This window comes from Eubalaena glacialis, chromosome 1, assembly GCF_028564815.1.
Source record: "Eubalaena glacialis isolate mEubGla1 chromosome 1, mEubGla1.1.hap2.+ XY, whole genome shotgun sequence".
Taxonomy (NCBI): Eukaryota; Metazoa; Chordata; class Mammalia; order Artiodactyla; family Balaenidae; genus Eubalaena; species Eubalaena glacialis.
The window spans coordinates 167,720,790-167,742,907 of NC_083716.1; the positions used below are offsets into that span (position 1 = coordinate 167,720,790).

A 22,118-nucleotide genomic window follows, 5' to 3' on the forward strand; every position below is an offset into this window, starting at 1 on the left:
TATTTTTGTTCATATGTATAAACTTTTATTTAAAAAAACTACATGCCATATACCAAACACCAAATTTATCAGAAAATTATAAACTTTATTAAACACTAGCACATGCTATTTATGCTATATAGCCATAAACAGAATAAGCATTTGTAATGTATAAATAAGACGCAATCTCATATCAAGTTAGTAACTCGAAGGGAAAAACTACAAGGAAAAGCTAGTACATTCTACTTGATTTTTTTTCCAAATAGCATTGCTATTATTGATATGGCTGTGCCTTAATTACTAATCAATACGTATATATGTCTTAATTGTGACTCATTTTTGAAAATTATGATTCGAAACTTGATATGGACCCTACATTGTTTCTTTCAATGCTGTAAAAATTAAAACAACCATCTGGGTTTATTCTAGTGGTGAAAAAAAAACATCATACAAAGAAAAATGCAATAACATAACAAACTATTTAATTGAGAACAACAGATAAATATGTTTCTACATGATATTTTCCCCCTGATATAGCTGTTATGCCACGATATATGTTGCAAAGCAAGAAAACATATCAACAATACGAGTGTTACTGCTCTCTGTACAACTTTAATAATATTTGTACTTATTATTATTAAACGGTAGCTGATTACAGTCTGACCACAGGAGTCACACCTATTAGAAGGCTTAAAATTCCTTTAAGGACTTCCCTGGCAATACAGTGGTTAAGACCCAGCGCTTCCAATGCAGGGGGCTCAGGCTCAATCCCTGGTTGGAGAACTAGGATCCCACATGCCACCAAAAAAAAAAAAAAAAAAATTCCTTTGAATAAGACTTAAAATTTCTTATTTAGTAGTCTCTCCAGTGTTGGTGATGGATTTTTTTTTTTTATATTTATTTATTTATTTTATTTATGGCTGTGTTGGGTCTTCATTTCTGTGCGAGGGCTTTCTCTAGTTGTGGCAAGTGGGGACCACTCTTCATCGCGGTGCGCGGGCCTCTCATTATCGCGGCCTCTCTTGTTGTGGAGCACAGGCTCCAGACGCGCAGGCTCAGTAATTGTGGCTTATGGGCCTAGTTGCTCCGCGGCATGTGGGATCTTCCCAGACCAGGGCTCGAACCCGTGTCCCCTGCATTGGCAGGCAGATTCTCAACCACTGCGCCACCAGGGAAGCCCCCGGTGATGGATTTTGACTACAGAATCTTTGCCATAATTTCAAAATAGAAGTTATACGTTGTTCAATATAAAATAAAATACAAGCAAATGAGAAGCATATAAATGCATTCTGGCATCAAAAAACAGAATTATAGCAGTAAACGTTAAATTCCAGCCAAAAAACATTGAGAAATTATATTAGCAGCTAATATGTATATGCTAGACATGATTTATAGACACTCTTATTCAGTCCTAAATTTCTCAAAGTACAAAGTATTATTTCTGGAATATCTAAAATTCTTAGGGAAAACTTCATTACTTCTTAGCATCCTTAAAACAAACTAAAAGGAATTTCCACTTTCTGAGACTACCACTAGTGCAATTAGAACTAACTCATCCTAATAATGTATCACTTGAGAAGCTGAATCATCATTAGACAGTCTTGTAAGCAACAGATAGCCAGCCATGATGGCAATGAAATAGGTTCACTTGCTGATGAGGTATAAAAATGAATTTGAGAAGCAAAAGGCCAAACATGAAGAACTCTTTAAGAGTCTACTGAATCTAGGCAAGAAGACTAGAGATTATGGGCAGAGACCTGCAGACATTTAGAGATTAAAAGGATTTTAAACTCACCTCCTATAGTCCCTAATTTGACTAATGGGGATTCAAAGGAAGATGTAATGGGATTTGATAACTCATTAGATTTGGGGGGAAGGAAATTAGGATTAGGAAAAAATAATAGTTTTCAATATTCGAGATTTGGGTTTCAAAGATAGAAAATAATTATAACCACTGTAAACAGGCATAAAATACCTTGAAACTACTAAAACAACATAAAACCTCAAAATATTCCCTAAATAGAACGTGAACCAACAGCAAATAAAAATTCTGATTGTTTGGTGCCCCTGGTTATACATTTCTTGCCTGCTATATATAACTCTTCCCCCTGCTATATATAATTCTTTCAGTACCCACAATCTGCTCTGTCACCTTAACCTTACTTTCCCTTATAAAGGATGCATTAATTGTCAAGTCTTTTGATACTCCATTCCTACAATTTTGTGGCACTCTAAAACCTCAACTCTACTCACTCAAGAATACAAGAGAGGGCTTCCCTGGTGGCACAGTGGTTAAGAATCTGCCTGCCAATGCAAGGGACACGGGTTCGAGCCCTGGCCCGGGAAGATCCCACATGCTGCAGAGCAACTAAGCCCATGCACCACAACTACTGAGCCTGCGCTCTAGAGCCTGCAAGCCACAACTACTGAGCCCACGTGTCACAACTACTGAAGCCTGCACGCCTAGAGCCCGTGCTCCGCAACAAGAGAAGCCATGACAATGAGAAGCCCGCGCACTGCAACGAAGAGTAGCCCCCACTCACCACAACTAGAGAAAGACCGCGTGCAGCAACGAAGACCCAACGCAGCCAAAAATAAATAAATAAATAAATTTATTTAAAAAAAAGAATACAAGAGAAACACGCCAATTTTATCTGGACAGCTGCTAGGCAAGAGGAACAACACATACAGTTATGTGCTTGATATGGAAGAGCATATAATCACAAGCTCAAGGGAGATGAGTGACACTGTAGTGACATTGTACAGCCACCCATGTCACAAATCACCTAAAGCATTTTAATTCAAACCAGTTTTATACAATGACCAAAAAACTAATCAAATGAAATTACCCACAACTATTTCATTAGGTCAAGTATGTTCCTAAGGTTTAATAATTTATTTTACACTCACACATTTTTATTTTAAATATATATCTATGTTTCTTCTCATTCAGAAAGTATGTGCAGTCTCTTACAAAGATGTAGCAAAAAGAAGATAGAAATTATGTGAAGAAACTGGGGAGGAAGAGAACATAAAGATGAGGTGGGGGAGAGAGATGAAGGTTAAGATTAGTATTTAAAATGTATGTCACAACAGAGTCCACTTTGTTAACAGAGGGCTGCAAGTTTGTTGCCGAGCTTCTTCAATAGCAATTTTAAAAAGGAAACATGATCTGTCATACAATTTAAGATAGAAACACAAACCCAATGCATGGGAAAGGGACATCAATTCTTTAGGCTGAGACCTGTAGGAACTATTTCCCCCAAGGTCTTTACAGAGAGGATGCTATGAAACATAGTCCCCAACAGCTCTTCCTGAACGAAGATGGTAAGTTTCAAACAGCTGTTTTATAATGCCCCTCAGTATAGATCAATGGCTAAAACTTAACCCAGAAAAAGCAGAAATCAGAAAATGAGGGAGTAAAATAATATGTTATATGTTATATAATTGCCTAATGTTCTGGATTATTAAAATAATACATAAAAGTAATATTCTTATAATATACATAATATTTAATGAACCTATACTGAGCAATTATTGTGCCCCAAACATAATAAATGCTCTGCCTGCATTTTCTTATTTAAGCTTCATAACAATCTTTTGAGGAAAGTGTTCTGACTTCCCCATTTTATAATTCAGAATAATGAAGCCGAGAGAAGACATGGAACTAGAACCTGTTTGAGGTTGCACAGCTAGTGCATGGCAGGGCTGGGATTAAAACTCAGTAACCTGTGTTTCTGGATTTTACACTTCCTAGAATATCCCCCATGAATGTATTATAATTAAACTTGATTCATAATGGGCACACACCCTGACAGTTTTAGCCTAAAAACTTATAAAACAGATCACATGACTATTCAAATTTCACTAGAGTTTTCACAAGACATCTATTTTTTTCAAGCCGTGTAATATCTAATAACCCTCACGATAAGCAAACTGCAACATGGACTCTGTCCAAAGAACTGAATTGTTCAATAGTTCTGTTAACAATGTTGTAGAGAATACGGGGAAATGAATGATGATTTGAGTTTTGGAAAGGTGACCTTAAGCCTTCTTATGCTAGTCATTACTGAGTGAGAGAGGGTGGCTGTTGAGCCATTACTAATTCATGACAGTAAAACTCTGTTGTCCACATTTATAAAAGATAAAACATAAACAAGCATCTGGTTGAGAAGAGGGGGGACAATTACTTCCAGTTCGTTCTGGAGTAAGATTCCTGGCCTCTTTTCACCCTCTCTTGCTTAGCAGGAAAGGAACGACAGATGACTGAAAAGTCTGGGGAAGATGCTGGGCCATGTGGTTCAGCCCCTTCTGGATTTTCTATTTTCTAATCTGCCCTTTCAGGGGAAGTCTGCAGTGGTCCATGCAACCCAAGAGCAGGTGAACAAGTCAGCTGCAGATCTACAGTCCTGCTATCTAGTAGTTATCTGCCCAGTATTTCTCTCTTACTGGTTTTCAACTCAAGAAGAAGAAAAAAGGGTGTTATTTTTGAACTGTTAAAACTCTAACAATGATAGCCATTCTTAAACTGGTTTCCAAAGAATCGTAACTACTAGAACTGAGAATTTATGGAAAAAGGCAACCTCTATTTGAATTACAAAGATTGACTCTTCCTGTTTGAATAGCAGCTAATTCATATAATGTTAATTTTATCTGGTTGGATCAAGAGAAGTAAGGGTGAAACCAAACACAAATTCGGCTAAGGGGCTACAGGAAACTTATTAGAGGAGAGATGTGGATAAAGATGGAGAGAAAAAGTTCCTACACATTTTGCTGTATGACATGTGATGCCATCATAGCCCTGAGAGCTAATGAAGCGTGTGAAGCAGATATGAGAATCTATGTATCTTCTGCTAACCCAAATACTGAAAAGATTTTCATAAATGTAAAACAATGCCACGTTTCTCACTATTTTTGGTTTTATTTCTCCTAAAGAAAAATGTTATGTTAATATACGAGTTTATTATTATTGTTTAAACTTAAAATATTTTAGAGTCTTCTCAGTTTTATTTTCTGTAAATAGCAATATATGTAACCCTTATAAGCAAAAGCTCTTTGGAGTCCTCAATAACTTTTAAGAGTGTCAAAGAATCCTAAGACCAAAAAGCAATGAGGGGGGTGGAGTCAAGATGGCATACTAAGAGGATGTGGAATTCGCATCTCCTCACAACTAGGGCACCTACCAGGCACCAGTGGCGGGCCACAGACACCTAAGGGGACGGGAGGAACAGCCAGCTACCGGGTAGGATGTGGGGCGTGGGGGGAGTGAAGGGGGAGGAGAAGTGGATGCGGGACAGGACTGGCGCTGCTGAGGGGCGGCTGGGGGAGGGGAAGGGATCCCACACCTGAAGGGGGAACTTGGGGAACCACTGGGAGGGCAGAGGATCAAAAGGGAGTGTGACCAGGTTTCCCCTGCCCACTCGGACCCCCAGGAACCTGTTGAGATCCCAGGCCGGATCCTCTGCCCACCTAGGCCCCCTCCAGCCGCTCAGGTCCTGAGGGAGTGGGAGGGAGGGAAGGGGGAGCAAAAGTAAAGGTCGGACCTCTGGGACTGGCACCCCTGAGGGGCAGCTGGGGGAGAGGAGGAGTGCCTACACCCAGCGGGACCCACCCACGGTTAGGGGTCCAGCAGCGATGGGGGAGACGCTGGGGGAGACGGTACGGCAGGGCGTAAAGGAACAGAAGGGAACGGGGCCAGTGCTTTCCCTGTCCACTCAGGCACCAGGAAGCCTGTTGGGCTCCTGGGCCAAATCCTCTGCCCTCTGAGCCTCCCTCCTGCTGTGCAGAACCCAAGCCCCACCCCTACACCCCCACCCAGGGCCCCACCTCTACACTCGGAGACCCCCTCCCACAAGCTGGGCCTACACCCCACCCACACACCCTCACTCAGGGCCCTACCTCCAAACTCCAGAACTCCACACTCCAGAGGCCCCCCTCAGGTCTTGATGCCTCTCCCATTCCGGACAGGTCCTAAGTAGAGGCCCCGCTCCACACTTGAATTTCCGCCCCCCCCCAGGCCCCATCCCAGGCTCAAACGTCACACCCCCACCTGCCTAGGTCTCGCCGCACCCCAAACCCCGCCCCTGCCTAAGTTCCACCCCTGCCAAAACTCCACCCCCATAGCCAAGGCTTTTTTTTTTCTTTTTTCCTTTTTTAGATTGGAGTTCTGTTTTACCTTGTGGATTCATTGCTGTAAATTCTTTTACATTTTTACTTTTCCTAATAAATCTTTTATTTTTCTAATTCTACTTTATTCTTTATACTTTGTTATTGCTCTCTCCTTTTGGCTTCTTCCCCCCCACCACTTCTTTTTTCTTTTGTGGTTTTATTTTACCTTGTTGCAGTTGTTTCAATTATAGTTTTACTTTTCCTAATATGTTTTTCATCTTTCTAATTTTATTTTATTATTCTTTGATATTTTACTGCTCCTTTTTTCTTTTTTTCTTTCTTCCCCCGTTTTTTTTTTCTTACCGCGCCACGAAGCTTGTGGGATCTTGGTTCCCAGGCCGGAGGTCGGGCCCAAGCTCCTGTGGTGGGAGTTACGAGTCCAAACCGATGGACTAACAGAGAACCTCAGACCCCAGGGAATATCAATCGGAGTGAGGCCTCCCAGAGGTCCTCATCTCAGCACCAAGACCCAGCTCTATCCAACTGCCTGCAACCTCCAGTGCTGGATGTGTCAAGCCAAACAACCAGTAAGACAGGGATACAGCACCACCCATCAAAAAAAAAAAAAAAAAAATGAAACCAGAAAAAAATATGTTACAGATGAAGGAGCAAGGTAAAAACCTACAACACCAAATAAATGAAGACGAAATAGGGAACCTACCTGAAAAAGAATTAAGAATAATGATAGTAAAGATGATCGAAAATCTTGGAAACAGAACAGAGAAAATACAAGAAACGTTTAACAGGATCTAGAAGAACTAAAGAGCAAACAAACAGTGATGAACAACACAATTACTGAAATTAAAAATACTGTAGAAGGAATCAATAACAGAATAATTGAGGCAGAAGAAGGAATAAGTGAGCTGGAAGATAAAATGGTGGAAATAACTGCCAGGGAGCAAAATAAAGAAAAAGGAATGAAAAGAATTGAGCACAGTCTCAGAGACCTCTGGGACAACATTAAATGCACCAACATTCGAATTATAGGGGTCGCAGAAGAAGAAGAGAAAAAGAAAGGGTCTAAGAAAATATTTGAAGAGATTATAGTTGAAAACTTCCCTAACATGGGAAAGGAAATAGTCAATCAAGTCCAGGAAGCACAGAGAGTCCCATACAGGATAAACCCAAGGAGAAACACACCGAGACACATATTAATCAAACTATCAAAAATTAAATACAAAGAAAAAATATTAAAAGCAGCAAGGGAAAAGCAACAAATAACATACAAGGGAATCCCCAAAAGGTTAACAGCTGATCTTTCAGCAGACACTCTGCAAGCAAAACGGAGTGGCAGGATATATTTAGTGATGAAACGGAAAAACCTTCAACCAAGATTACTCTACCTAGCAAGGATCTCATTCAGATTTGATGGGGAAATTAAAACCTCTACAGACAAGCAAAAGCTATGAGAATTGAGCACTACAAACCAGCTTTAAAGCAAATACTAAAGGAACTTCTCTAGGCAGGAAACACAAGAGAAGGAAAAGACTTACAATAACAAGCCCAAAACAATTAAGAAAATGGTAATAAGAACATACATACCGATAATTACCTTAAATGTAAATGGATTAAATGCTCCAACCAAAAGACATAGACTGGCTGAATGGATACAAAAACAAGACCTGTACATATGCTGTCTACAAGTGACCCACTTCAGACCTAGGGACACATACAGATTGAAAGTGAGGGGATGGAAAAGATATTCCATGAAAATGGAAATTAAAAGAAAGCTGGAGTAGCAATTCTCATATAAGACAAAATAGACTTTAAAATAAAGACTATTGCAAGAGACAAAGAAGGACACTACATGATGATCAAGAGATCAATGCAAGAAGAAGATATAATAATAATTGTAAAAATTTATGCACCCAACAGAGGAGCACCTCAATACATAAGGCAAATGCTAACAGCTATAAAAGGGGAAATTGACAGTAACGCAATAATAGTAGGGGACTTTAACACCCCACTTTCACCAATGGACAGATCAACCAAAATGAAAATAAATAAGGAAACACAAGCTTTAAATGACACATTAAACAAGATGGACATAATTGATATTCACAGGACATTCCATCCAAAAACAACAGAATACACTTTCTTCTCAAGTGCTCATGGAACATTCTCCAGGATAGACCATATCTTGGGTCACAAATCAAGCCTTGGTAAATTTAAGAAATTGAAATTGTAGAAATAAAGTATTATAGTAGAAATAAAGAAATGAAGTATCTTTTCTGACCACAACGCTATGAGACTAGATAGCAACTACAGGAGAAAAGCTGTAAAAATTACAAACACATGGAGGCTAAACAATATACTACTAAATAACCAAGAGATCACTAAAGAAATCAAAGAGGAAATCAAAAAATACCTAGAAACAAATGACAATGAAAACACGACAACCCAAACCCTATAGGATGCAGCAAAGGCAGTTCTAACAGGGAAGTTTATAGCAATACAATCCTACCTCAAGAAACAGGAAACATCTCGAATAAACAACCTAGCCTTATACCTAAAGCAATTAGAGAAAGAAGAACAAAAAAACCCCAAAGTTAGCAGAAGGAAAGAAATCATAAAGACCAGATCAGAAATAAATGAAAAAGAAATGAAGGAAACAATAGCAAAATCAATGAAACTAAAAGCTGGTTCTTTGAGAAGATAAACAAAATTGTAAACCACTAGCCAGACTCATCAAGAAAAAAAGGGAGAAGACTCAAATCAACAGAATTAGAAATGAAAAAGGGGAAGTAACAACTGACACTGCAGAAATACAAAGGATCATGAGAGATTACTACAAGCAACTATATGACAATAAAATGGACAACGTGGAAGAAATGGACAAATTCTTAGGAAAGCACAACCTTCCGAGACTGAGCCAGGAAGAAACAGAAAATATAAACAGACCAATCACAAGCACTGAAATTGAGACTGTGATTAAAAATCTTCCAACAAACAAAAGCCCAGGGTTAGATGGCTTCACAGGCGAATTTCATCAAACATTTAGAGAAGAGCTAACACCTATCCTTCTCAAACTCCTCCAAAATATAACAGAGGGAGGAACACTCCCAAACTCATTCTACCGTGAGAATGAGAGACCACCATCACCCTGATACCAAAACCAGACAAAGATACTACAAAAAAAGAAAATTACAGACCAGTATCACTGATGAATATAGACGCAAAAATCTTCAACAAAATACTAGCAAACAGAATCCAACAACACATTAAAAGGATCATACACCATGATCAAGTGGGGTTTATCCCAGGGATGCAAGGATTCTTCAATATAAGCAAATCAATCAATGTGATACACCATATTAACAAATTGAAGAATAAAAACCATATGATCATCTCAATAGATGCAGAAAAAGCTTTTGACAAAATTCAACACCCATTTATGATAAAAACTCTCCAGAAAGTGGGCATAGAGGGAAGCTACCTCAATATAATAAAGGCCATATATGACAAACCCACAGCAAACATCATTCTCAATGGTGAAAAACTGAAAGCATGTCCTCTAAGATCAGGAACAAGACAAGGATGTCCACTCTCACCACTATTATTCAACATAGTTTTGGAAGTCCTAGCCAGGGCTATCAGAGAAGAAAAAGAAATAAAAGGAATACAAATCGGAAAAGAAGAAGTAAAACTGTCACTCTTTGCAGATGACATGATACTATACATAGAGAATCCTAAAGATGCCACCAGAAAACTACTAGAGCTAATCAATGAATTTGGTAAAGTTGCAGGATACAAAATTAATGCATAGAAATCTCTTGCATTCCTGTACACTAATGATGAAAAATTTGAAAGAGAAAGTAAGGAAACACTCCCATTTACCATTGCAACAAAAAGAATAAAATACCTAGGAATAAACCTACCGAGGGAGACAAAAGACCTGTATGCAGAAAACTGTAAGCCACTGATGAAAGAAATTAAAGATGATACCAACAGATGGAGAGATATACCATGTTCTTGGATTGGAAGAATCAATATTGTGAAAATGACTATACTACCCAAAGCAATCTACAGATGCAATGCAATCCCTATCAAATTACCAATGGCATTTTTTTACGGAACTAGAACAAAAAATCTTAAAATCCGTATGGAGACACAAAAGACCCTGAATAGCCAAAGCAGTCTTGAGGGAAAAAAACGGATCTGGAGGAATCAGACTCCCTGACTTCAGACTATACTACAAAGTTACAGTAATGAAGACTATGGTACTGGCACAAAAACAGAAATATAGATCAATGGAACAGGATAGAAAGCACAGAGATAAACACACACAAATATGGTCAACTAATCTATGACAAAGGAGGCAAGGATAAACAATGGAGAAAAGACAGTCTCTTCAATAAGTGGTGCTGGGAAAACTGGACAGCTACATGTAAAAGAATGAAATTAGAACACTCCCTAACACCATACACAAAAATAAACTCAAAATGGATTCGAGACCTAAATGTAAGAACAGACACTATAAAACTCCTAGAGGAAAACATAGGAAGAACACTCTTTGACATAAATCACAGCAAGATCTTTTTTGATCCACCTCCTAGAGTAATGGAAATAAAAACAAAAATAAACAAATGGGACCTAATGAAACTTAAAAGCTTCTGCAAAGCAAAGTACAAACGAGATGAAAAGACAACCCTCAGAATGGGAGAAAATATTTGTAAATGAATCAATGGACAAAGCATTAATCTCCAAAATATATAAACAACTCATGCAGCTCAGTATTAAAAAAACAAACAACCCAATCCAAAAATGCACAGAAGACCTAAATAGACATTTCTCCAAAGAAGACATACAGATGGCCAAGAGCACATGAAAAGCTGCTCAACATCACTAATTATTAGAGAAATGCAAATCAAAACTGCAATGAGGTACCACCTTACACGGGGCAGAACGGCCATCATCAAAAAGTCTACAAACAAGAAATGCTAAAGAGGGTGTGGAGAAAAGGGAACCCTCTTGCATTGTTGATGGGAATGTAAATCGATACAGCCACTATGGAGAACAGTATGGAGGTTCCTTAAAAAACTAAAAATAGAACTACCATATGACCCAGCAATCCCACTACTGGGCATATACCCTGAGAAAACCATAATTCAAAAGGACACATGTACCCCAATGTTCACTGCAGCACTATTTACAACAGCCAGGACACGGAAACAACCTAAATGTCCAAAGACAGATGAATGGATAAAGAAGATGTGGTGCATGTATACAGTGGAATATTACTCAGCCATAAAAAGGAACGAAATTGGGTCATTTGTAGAGATGTGGATGGATCTAGAGACTGTCATAGAGAGTGAAGTCAGAAAGAGAAAAACAAATATCGTACATTAACGCATATATGTGGAACCTAGAAAAATGGTACAGATGAACCGGTTTGCAGGGCAGAAATAGACACACAGATGTAGAGAACAAACGTATGAACGCCAAGGGGGGAAAGTGGCGGGGGGTGGGTGGTGGTGGGATGAATTGGGAGATTGGGATTGACATGTATACACTACTATGTATAAAATAGATAATAAGAACCTGCTGTATAAAAAAATAAATAAAATTCAAAAATTCAAAAAAAAAATACAAAAGAGAGAATAAAACATAAAGTTTACAGTGAGAAGGTATTATGTGCATTTAATTGGAATCCCAGAATTAGAGAAAGAAAAGGACAGAGGCAATACTGGAAGAGATAGTAAATAAGAATTTCCCCCCAAACTGATGAAATATCATTCTACATCTTTAAGAAGTTCAGTAAATTCCAAGCAAACTAAATAAAAAGAAACCCCAAACTAGATACATCAAAGTAAATGTGCAGAAAACTCAAAATACAATGTGAGAAGCCAGTGAAAAAAGTATGAATTATATCCAAAAAAGCAACAGTCAGAATAAAACTGACTTCTCTATAGCAATACACAAAAATATGTCCTAAGTTGTATTTATTCCAACAAAAGATTAGTTTAACATGTGTAAACCAGATTTATAAAAATCAGTATAATTTATGACACTTATAGGATAAAAAAGAAAAAGCATATGCTCATTTCAAAAGATGCATGAAAAATCATTTGATAAACTATAACACCTATTCATGAAAAAAAATTCTTACAAACTATATAGAAGGAAAAGAAGAGTTAATAAAGCTTATCTCCCAAAATCTACAGTGATCACACTTAATAATGAAAGCGTTCCCTTTGCAATTAGGTCAGACAAGGTTGCCTATTTTCACTATTTCCATTATCCTGGTAGTGTTAGCCAGTTCAGGAAGGCACAGGAGATATCAAAGGTATAAGGATTAGAAAGGAAGAGACAAAAGCCATCATTAACATATGATATGATTTTATACATAAAAAATCCAAAATTAGAATCTTAACAGATAAATCCAGTCTTTCCATATATATTTCCCTATATTAGCCACATCTTTTATAATAGCAACAAAAAAATTAAGTGCCTAGAATAAATCTAATAAAAGATGAGGAGGACCTCCACAAGGATGACAAATAAACTGTCTTCTATTGAGAGCCATTATATTGAGAGAAATCAAAAGACAAATAAATGGAAACATATGCCATATTCATGGGTTGGAGACTCAACATCATAAAGATGTCAATTCTCCCCAAATTTATCAGACTCAATACAATCCCAGTCAAAATCTAAACAGGTTTGTGTGGGTAGAGGGAGGAACTGGAGACAGTCTGACAAGCTAACTCTAAAATTTACATGGAAGTGTCAAAAGCCAGGAACAGCCAAATTATAAGGCTCAGAAAGATATCAGAGCAAGGATAAACAGAAAAACAGAACAGAATCACAGGCTGAGAAAAGACCCACACATATATGATCAGTGATTTCTGACAAGGTGGCATATGAAAATGGTGAAGAAAAGATTCTTTTCACCTTACATTACTGAGACAACTGGATATCCATATGGAAAGAAATGAAACTAGATTCCTATCACATATTATATACATCAGATTTGTTCAACCACTTGGAAAACAAACGTAATGTTGAGCAAAGGAAGCCAGACACAAAATAATTCATAATGTATGATTTGTTTTAAATCAATTTAAAAGGAAAAAGCAATGTTGCATATAACCTGAGGTACTGTCACCAGAAAGGGGCACTTGGAAGGGGAGGACTTCCGGAGGAAAACCAGCAATGTTCTATTTCCTGACCTGAGCAGTGTTACAAGTTTGCATCACAATGATTTATCAACCTATTCTCTTACGTTTTATGTACTTCTCTGTAAGTCTACTCTATTTCATACCAAACTGGTTTAAGGAAATTAAACTAAATAACTTACCCTGAAACTAACATCTGCCCATCGTGAGAAAAAGCACAAGTCAGAACAGGAGCACAGTGCCCACTCAGTGTACTTTTATATTTTAATTCAAAACCTGCAAACAACAAGGTGAGAAAAATTAGCAAGCTGACTGTGCTTAGAATTTATTTTTAAGTAAAAACTATTTCACTTATTTGTTCAATAAAATCTTTGAGTGCCTAAAAGACACAAAAATGAAAAAAAAAAATTGTCATGCAACTCAAGTGATTAAGTGGTTTCAAAAGTTCAGTAATGGGTAAAGAAAATGGTGGGGTCAGCAAAGGCTAGATGGGGGGGGTTATAATCATCAAATTATTTTTAAATTAAAAAATTTTAAACTCTATAAAATATATAAATATATAAAATTTTAAACTAATTGAAATTTTAAACTATACTTCAATCTTGGTATCTTAAAAAATACACACACACCACACGCCAACTGCCCAAACGCCTAAAAAGAATCAAATACCTGTAGTTTTAAATATCTGATATTAAGAAAATATTTTCTGATTCCATAAATTAAAAATAATAGTAATTTAACATCTTATAATTCCAATATATCCTATAAAACTCCTACAAGTATGGTAACACTAAAATTCTTTTTATGCTTTCTATAATTACTGAAAAGGAATATCATAACTCTTTTAAAGGTAAACTGAGGGAATTCAATGTATTTTAGTGACAACATATAAAAACAATCACTAAGAAGTTGGCCTGGCAAGACAAGGAAATAAGTGAAATCTATAATTTTCTCGTACCTAATAAGAACTTTTTTGAAGTGTTAATGGCTCTTAAGATAGAAAGCATTTAACTAAACAAAAAGGTCATTAGAGCAGGTAAAAGTTTCAACAAATAGAAAATATATAATTATTTCACTTTATTATTAAGTATTTTATTTCTATTCAAAATAGAAAAAAATGTGTTTTTATATGGGAGAGCAGATATAGGCATTCAAGGCACTGATCAATACTTAGGCATATACAGATCAATAAGTAGGCACAATCAATCAAACAAAGCAAAAATGTTAACAAGTTGCAAACCAAATGAAGATTTAATAAACCTGCAACAGGATCCTAAGAATTTGTTACATTCTCCAGTATAAGATCCATTTGTCTATCTATTCCTCTCTACAAATAAGCATTAAAATTAGGTGTAAATAATGCTAAACACTTTATTAAAAGGCTTTAACTGCACACGTTTATATAGTGTTATATATGTTTTTTAAACTGCCAGTGTAAAAACACATTTTCCAGACAACGTATGAAAAGCTTTGCTTTCCAATTATTAAAGATATGTTGTATTTAGAACATCCACGTACATGACAATATTTATGGTTTCTTATAAGAATTTCACCTTGATAAGAACAGAAGGAAGAGGTAGGATAGACCAGAGAAGTAATAGAACTCTTATCCTTACCAGCATGTCACCGAATACATTAAAAAATTACTGAATGTAACCTAATAGGCAATAAAGTAACTAAATTTCCACAAAAAGAAATGTATTTATTACTTTCTAATAGCAGACCCTTCTCTATACACTCGCATAATGACAAAGATTCTCTCCTTGACCGAACTCTACCCAGGCTCTTCTGAGCTGCCTCCTGGACTAGGCCTTGACCTTGGCCTACAAAGACTTTAACACAGTTTTTAAGAGTTCAAGGTTGCATCCCTAGGATGACCCTACCCCCCTTATAAAGTGCCTGCCTGGGAAAACTCAGGGCTGCCAAAAGAATTTACATTTGTTCCAGCCAACACCTGGAGACAGAGCTCCTTGTCTCCCCGGCTCTGTGAGAGGGGAGGAGCCTAACTTCCGTAAGTGCCAGTTACAAACCCACATGGGTTTCACATGGACCAATTCCTCGCTTCTTGCTTTCTGTAATTTTTTCACTTCCTGGACGCTACAGAGCCCCCATTTACCCCTGCTTTACTCCCTCATTCTCCCTTTAAAATACACAGTCACATCTGTATAAACTGAAGTTGAGCTCAGTTCATGCTGGACTCTTGCAATAGTATATTACTGATTAAAATCTATTGCAATAGTATATTAAAATCCTTCCTTACCGCTTTAACTAGTGTTCAGCTTTATCTCTGGCAATAATTTTATAAACAATGAAATATAGTTCATGATTTAGCTAAAGCTTATTAGGTAACAAATAATAAAATAAGAATATTTTTAGGCATCTGAAGCAAGATGGCCAACTGACCATATAATTTCAGAGTTCCCATTAAAATGATAATGAAGGAACTAATAAAGATGTAAATTCACATCAATGAAGAGAAGGGGAAGGGGGGGCATCAGGAAATGAGAAACTGAAACCAATTTTGGAAAGGCAGATGCAAATTAATTGACGAGATAGTATAGAGAAGTAACAGCTTGGGGTGTAAAATGAGGGGGCTACAGCAAAGAAGTAAGCTAATCTTCCCTAGAAAACCCCAAAAGACTTAGGACTATTAACAGAAAACCCCAAAAGACAACTATTAACAGCCAAGGAAAAAGAAAGAGATACAGATACAGACCTGAAAACAGAAAAATTAACTATAAGTCTGTTTATAAAACAGTATCTACCTCCCATCCCTCCCTGACCCCACCCATAGTATGCTGCATGAAAGCTAGATGCTTCTCCCCAGGAAGAAGGAAAACAATGACTGCCTGGGGAGCTCGATGGCAGCTCCAGGGCAACACAGACACCCACATTCTCTAATTCTCCAACCCTTCCCCAATAAGAGCCAATAGTCCACCTTCTTATCCTAAAGGGAAGCCAGCAAATACAAACAACCACCATGTGCACAGAGCTTTTAAACTTCTTATTGTTTAATTCTTGAAAGTAAATGGAATACTAAGGATCATCAGGCATTTGAAGAAGGTAATCATATGAAAGAGAAAGATCAGGGTAAACAAAAAAGGGCCCAAGAGCAAACAAAGTTCATCAGGAAACAGAAGGGAACTTAAAACCAAAACAAGAAGCTTCTAATTGGTATCCTGAGAGTTTAGAGAGGATCTTGCATTAAATAGACGACACTAGGAAAAAGAAACAAAAAAGATAAGCATTTGGAAATTGAAAATATTGATGGGATTAAAAAAATTCAAAAAAGGTTAAAAGATAGAGCTAAGGAATTTTCTCCTAAGATAGAAAAAATGATAAAGAGATAAATGTGGGGGAAAAATAGACATAGGGAATCAAGTCAGGAGGTCCAACACTCAACTAATGGGAGTTATAAAAAGAGAAGAAGTAGAGAAGAAAGAATTAGAATGAATCCTGTATACCAAAAATGAAAGACGTAAGTTTCCTGACTGACGAGTCACCTGAAAGAATAGTACAATGCATGGGGGAAAGACCCACACATGCTCAAAAAACAATAACTACAATGAACAAATTTAAAATGTGGTGGTACATTTCCCCCAAGAAGATATACAGATTGCCAACAAACACATGAAAGGATGCTCAACATCACTAATCATTAGAGAAATGCAAATCAAAACTACAACGAGGTATCACCTCACACCGGTCAGAATGGCCATCAACAAAAATTCTACAAACAATAAATGCTAAAGAGGGTGTGGAGAAAAGGGAACCCTCTTGCACCGTTGGTGGGAATGTAAATCGATACAGCCACTATCGAGAACAGTAGGGAGGTTCCTTAAAAAACTAAAAATAGAACTACCATACGACCCAGCAATCCCACTACTGGGCATATACCCTGAGAAAACCATAATTCAAAAAGAGTCATGTACCACAATGTTCATTGCAGCTCTATTTACAATAGCCAGGACATGGAAGCAACCTAAGTGTCCATCGACAGATGAATGGATAAAGAAGATGTGGCACATATATACAATGCAATATTACCCATAAAGAAACGAAATTGAGTTATTTGTAGTGAGGTGGATGGACCTAGAGTCTGTCCTACAGAGTGAAGTAAGTCAGAAAGAGAAAAACAAATACCGTATGCTAACACATATATATGGAATCTAAAATAAATAAATAAATAAATAAATAAATGGTTCTGAAGAACCTAGGGGCAGGACAGGAATAAAGACAGAGACATAGAGAATGGACTTGAGGACACGGGGAGGGGGGAGGGTAAGCTGAGATGATGCGAGAGAGTGGCACTGACATATATATACTACCAAATGTAAAACAGATTGCTAGTGGGAAGCAGCCACATAGCACAGGGAGATCAGTTCGGTGCTTTGTGACCACCTAGAGGGGTGGGATAGGGAAGGTGGGAGGGAGATGCAAGAGGGAGGGGATACGGGGATATATGTATACATATAGCTGATTCACTTTGTTATACAGCAGCAACTAACACAACAACGTAAAGCAATTATACCTCAATAAAGATGTTAAAAAATAAATAAATAAAAAATAAAAGTGGTGGTGTAAACAGTATTTAGAGAAACTTTGAAAACCATCAAAAGAATTGAAAACAGAAAAAGGAGGAATGTGTGAGCAGGAATGTGTGTAGTGGTAGTGGTGAGGTCATAATCGGTAGTGTGCAGACAATTTCCAAATCATGTATATGTATTACTTTGACTAAAAGTTCTTAAAATATATTTTTATAATCACTTTTAGATATCCAGAGTTCTTTAGTTAAAAAGATTAATTAAAATATAAATTTTACCTGAGTCACAAAAAATCATTTTAGAGAACTACTAGTTGAATACATACCTAAGGTATGGGTAAAGGAAATAACCCAAATTTTGATCTGGCAATCCTGACCACATGATGCCAGTCGAAAGAATTGAAGACCTTGTTCTCCTCCTAAAAATATAAATTTGTTAAAAATAAATACACAAGAATTGATAAAACATTTAAACCAAAAAACTTTCAATTTCTTAACTCAGATCTGTTAATTCTATTCATTTAAACCACATTCACAAGCAATATTAATTATATTAATTAATTTATACCATATAACGAAATGTCGGTTAAAGAATTTCTTTTAAGCAAGGTACTTCAAAGGATTACGGCTTTAGCCCCTGAAGTTGCAACAACAAAATACCTTTTTATTTTCCTTCCACTAAGGATATAATTCAATGTTGCAAGGGCCAATATTGAGCCATGAAGCCTAGGGCACCCTCCAACCCAATTTTAGAGTCTATGAGGTTAGCATTGATGGAAAAAATTAGGAAGAAAAGTCAGTTATGAGATGAGTGTTAAATGCTTAATTGCTCCCAACTTAACTTTTTTAGGATACGTTCACTTGTTAGAAGCTTAGTCTTAACTCACATGGAATGAGACTGTTTTCCCATTTGATTTAATCAAGACAAGGACTAGAATTACATAAATCCAAAACAACATCAATTCAGTCCAATAGATTTGGTGGAAAATATTACACAAATCAGGGAAAGTAATCAGTTAAATTTGGTGTTACAAAAAACCCACTAGTTGTTATGCTTACTTAGATAATTTCAGTGTATCATTATCTACCCATTAGATAAGTTCCTAAATATTGTGGGTAACGTAAATATTGGTATCACCAACTCAATTTTATATGAATTCCACCTAATATCACAGGTCAAAGGAAATTTCAGCACTCATATGCAGTAAGACACAATTAAGAAACCTAACACCCATCTTAAGATTGCACTCCTGTTTCGCAAATATTTAGTATATGGTATTTAATTTATACACCTGGGTATGTAAAATAAATGTTTCCTATGGACCCACTCTGTTTTGTTGAAAGCACATATACTTTATTAACATAAAACAAATTAAAATTTCTTTTTCACTGAAGTTTTTCTAACTGCATGGGACTTCCACATTTCAACAGCATTTTTGTTTTTGTAGCACAGGTTCAGCCAAACAGCATCCTTTCTCAGAGATCTTGATGGATATAAGCAACTCCTAATAATCATTAACTCTTTTTAAGGCAAAACAGTTTACCCAAAAATGGCTGAGAGTAAAATATTTAAGTACTAGACTCAGTTAAGAAAACTTTTTTTCCTATTGTTTCTAGACTAAATAAGATCCTTAAGTTAATTCAGAAGTTTCTTTCAGTAGTAAGAATTCATCTAGGACAACGTAAAATTATAAAGCTTAAAATATGCCTATCCTTGAGATCCAAATATAATATTTAAAAATAGACTTTTCTTCAGGAAAAATATTTAAATTGTAATAATAATCTAATCCAAACTGTCTTTTCACTTAAAAACTGGAGAGAATTGAACATTTATCCTCCAGCACAAACAGTATTATTTTTCCTTATTTGAGCAAAATGTCACAAAGACAGAAGATTCAATATGTCATAAGTATTTACAGATATTAACAAATACCAAATTAAACAGTAACAAGTTAAAAATTACATACTTTGTCTTTTAAGAAAATACATAGTTACCACAAATTCCTATAATAATCATTTATTGGTTTATACGCTTTAAAGCATATATTGATCTGTTTCAGGGAATTTACACATAAGGTTAATATCTATTTTAACAGAAATTGAACTAAAGAAACTACAGAAGGGACATATTAGAAGTATATTGAGAAATATACTTTGAAATATACTCTACAGGCAGGGTAGGGATGTGAGTATTAAACTTATTTTAGAATCTCACCAAATTTTCTGCCTAGTTTAGTGAAATTTTCCAGGACCCATGAGCTGCAATCCCTCTAAAGATAGAACAAGGATGTCCTTAGTTTTACTCTAATATTACTATAAATATGGTATTTTAATTGAAAATCTTTTTTTCAGGTAACTTAGAATCAAAAAGGAAACCTAAATCTCCCTATGTTTATATAACTCATTAAAGATTCACTGAGTGCCTGTAAGATTTTGGAGAAAGTCTCACAGAATGGAAGAAATGGTTCTTGTCTGTTACAAGCTGGTCTTCTTAGAATAAAACACCAAAAAACAATATATTAAAAGAATAAATTATCATAAGTAAATTAGGTAGGGAGTTTAATGTAAGAATGGGTTCATGAAAAGAAAATCTGTTAATCTGCTATATGATACTAAAAGGTTAAGAAAACAAAAACAAGAAATTTCAGCAAATCAATAAAAGGAATCTTATTCATCAGTCTGCATTTCAAGGCCTATTATATTCCAAGCACTGTAAATAAAACAGACCCAGGCCCTGCCCTATGGAGCTTACAATCTAACAGGAAAAACACCATTAAACACAATCCATATAAATAACTATATAATTAAAACCTGTGATACTTCACTAAGTCCTGTAAAAGAAAAATAAAGCATGCAACTAAAAGACTGTATCAAAATACTTTAGACTGCGTGCAGGAGGTAAGAGCAGGGGAAACTCACCTGAAATGATTTTTTTTTTTTTTTTTTTACCTGAAATCTAAAGGATGACTAATAGTGAACCAGGTGAAGGGTCCACATGTAAAACCCTTGGAAAAATCTTAGAGACATTCAAGGAATGAAAGGAGGCCAGTGTGGCAAGAGAATGCATGAAGCCAAGTGTGATTTGGGATGAGGCAGGGAAACAGAATATGAAGGTACTTACAGGCTTTGTGTTTGGGATTTGATATTTTATCTTACCTTAATCATATTTTAATATGCCATTGATGGTTTTGAAATAGGGGAGTGCCAAAGCCATCCTGCTACTGGACCTGAGCTGTCCAATAAGGTAGTAACTAGCCACACATGGCTACTGAACAGTTGAAGCGTGACTACTACAAATTGAGATGTGACATAATATGCACGCTAGATTTCGAAGACTTCATACCAAAATACAGTAAAATATCTTACTAATACTTTTACTGACTATCAATTATTGAAATAATATTTTAGATATATAGGGTAAAATAAAATATGTTAAAATTAATTTTACCTACTACTAGAAATTTTTAAATTTACATATGTAGCTCACATTATATTGCTATGGGACAGCACTGGTCTGGCAATAAGACTGGAGCAGCCAAAAGCAGAACTTCATCCTAACATAGAAGGTGAAAATAAAAAAAGACAACTTCCCAATTCACTGTATTTATTTAAAGCCAAGAGTCTATATTCAGGAGTTTTTGTTTCTTCTTTTTCTGAAAACTAACTGTATTGTCAAATGCTTTATAAATTTATGTTTTGAAAGATTAAATTAGTAAATGGAAAATGAAACTTGTTTTCAATTCTTACATTTCACATTTCTATTTGAATATCAATATACAATATTTCAAAAATCACAGTAAAACCAACAGGGTTAAGGCCTCTACATTACCGTACTCAAGGAATCCAGATCTACTGCACCAAGTTGAGTCAGCCCCTACACATTTTCCCAAAGATCCTGATTTTCCCCAAAAAGTATTTGTGATTTCATTTTGATCAAAAAAGATAAAGGAGAAGGATGATTCCTTGAAAGGAATGAATTAAAAGGGCTTGTTGTTTTACTAATGATGAAGTGAAAATAAGTAAAAGAACGAAAAGTCACATACAAATTGCAAATGGGAATTACTGTTGCTTACAAGAGTAAAATAACTAACCAGAAACTGGCTGTGAAGAAAAATCGCAGCAGGTAATTCCAAGATCATGTGCTTTTTCACTATGCAGACACCTCATTTTATCATCCCACAGTGTTAAATCTCCACACGAGGAGCCAGTGACAAAGAGGTTTCCATTAGGAGAAAATGCACAGGCCACCAAGGAGCCATCCTTAACACTAGCACATCTGAAATAAAAGCAAAAGAAAAGGGAATTTTCAT

At 36.2% G+C, this 22,118-nt stretch overlaps 1 protein-coding gene across 5 annotated transcripts in view; it reads right to left on the minus strand.

Annotated features, from left to right (window-relative positions):
- WDSUB1 (WD repeat, sterile alpha motif and U-box domain containing 1) overlaps window positions 1-22,118 on the minus strand; it is a 73,370-nt gene that overhangs the window by 46,735 nt on the left and 4,517 nt on the right. For all 5 annotated transcript variants that reach the window (XM_061200577.1, XM_061200557.1, XM_061200547.1 and 2 more), the window contains exons 3-5: window positions 21,900-22,084; window positions 18,135-18,227; window positions 13,448-13,541 (exon numbers count right to left, since the gene is read on the minus strand). In XM_061200577.1, the coding sequence (XP_061056560.1) occupies window positions 13,448-13,541; window positions 18,135-18,227; window positions 21,900-22,084 (372 nt within the window). The remainder of the gene's footprint in view (window positions 1-13,447; window positions 13,542-18,134; window positions 18,228-21,899; window positions 22,085-22,118) is intronic.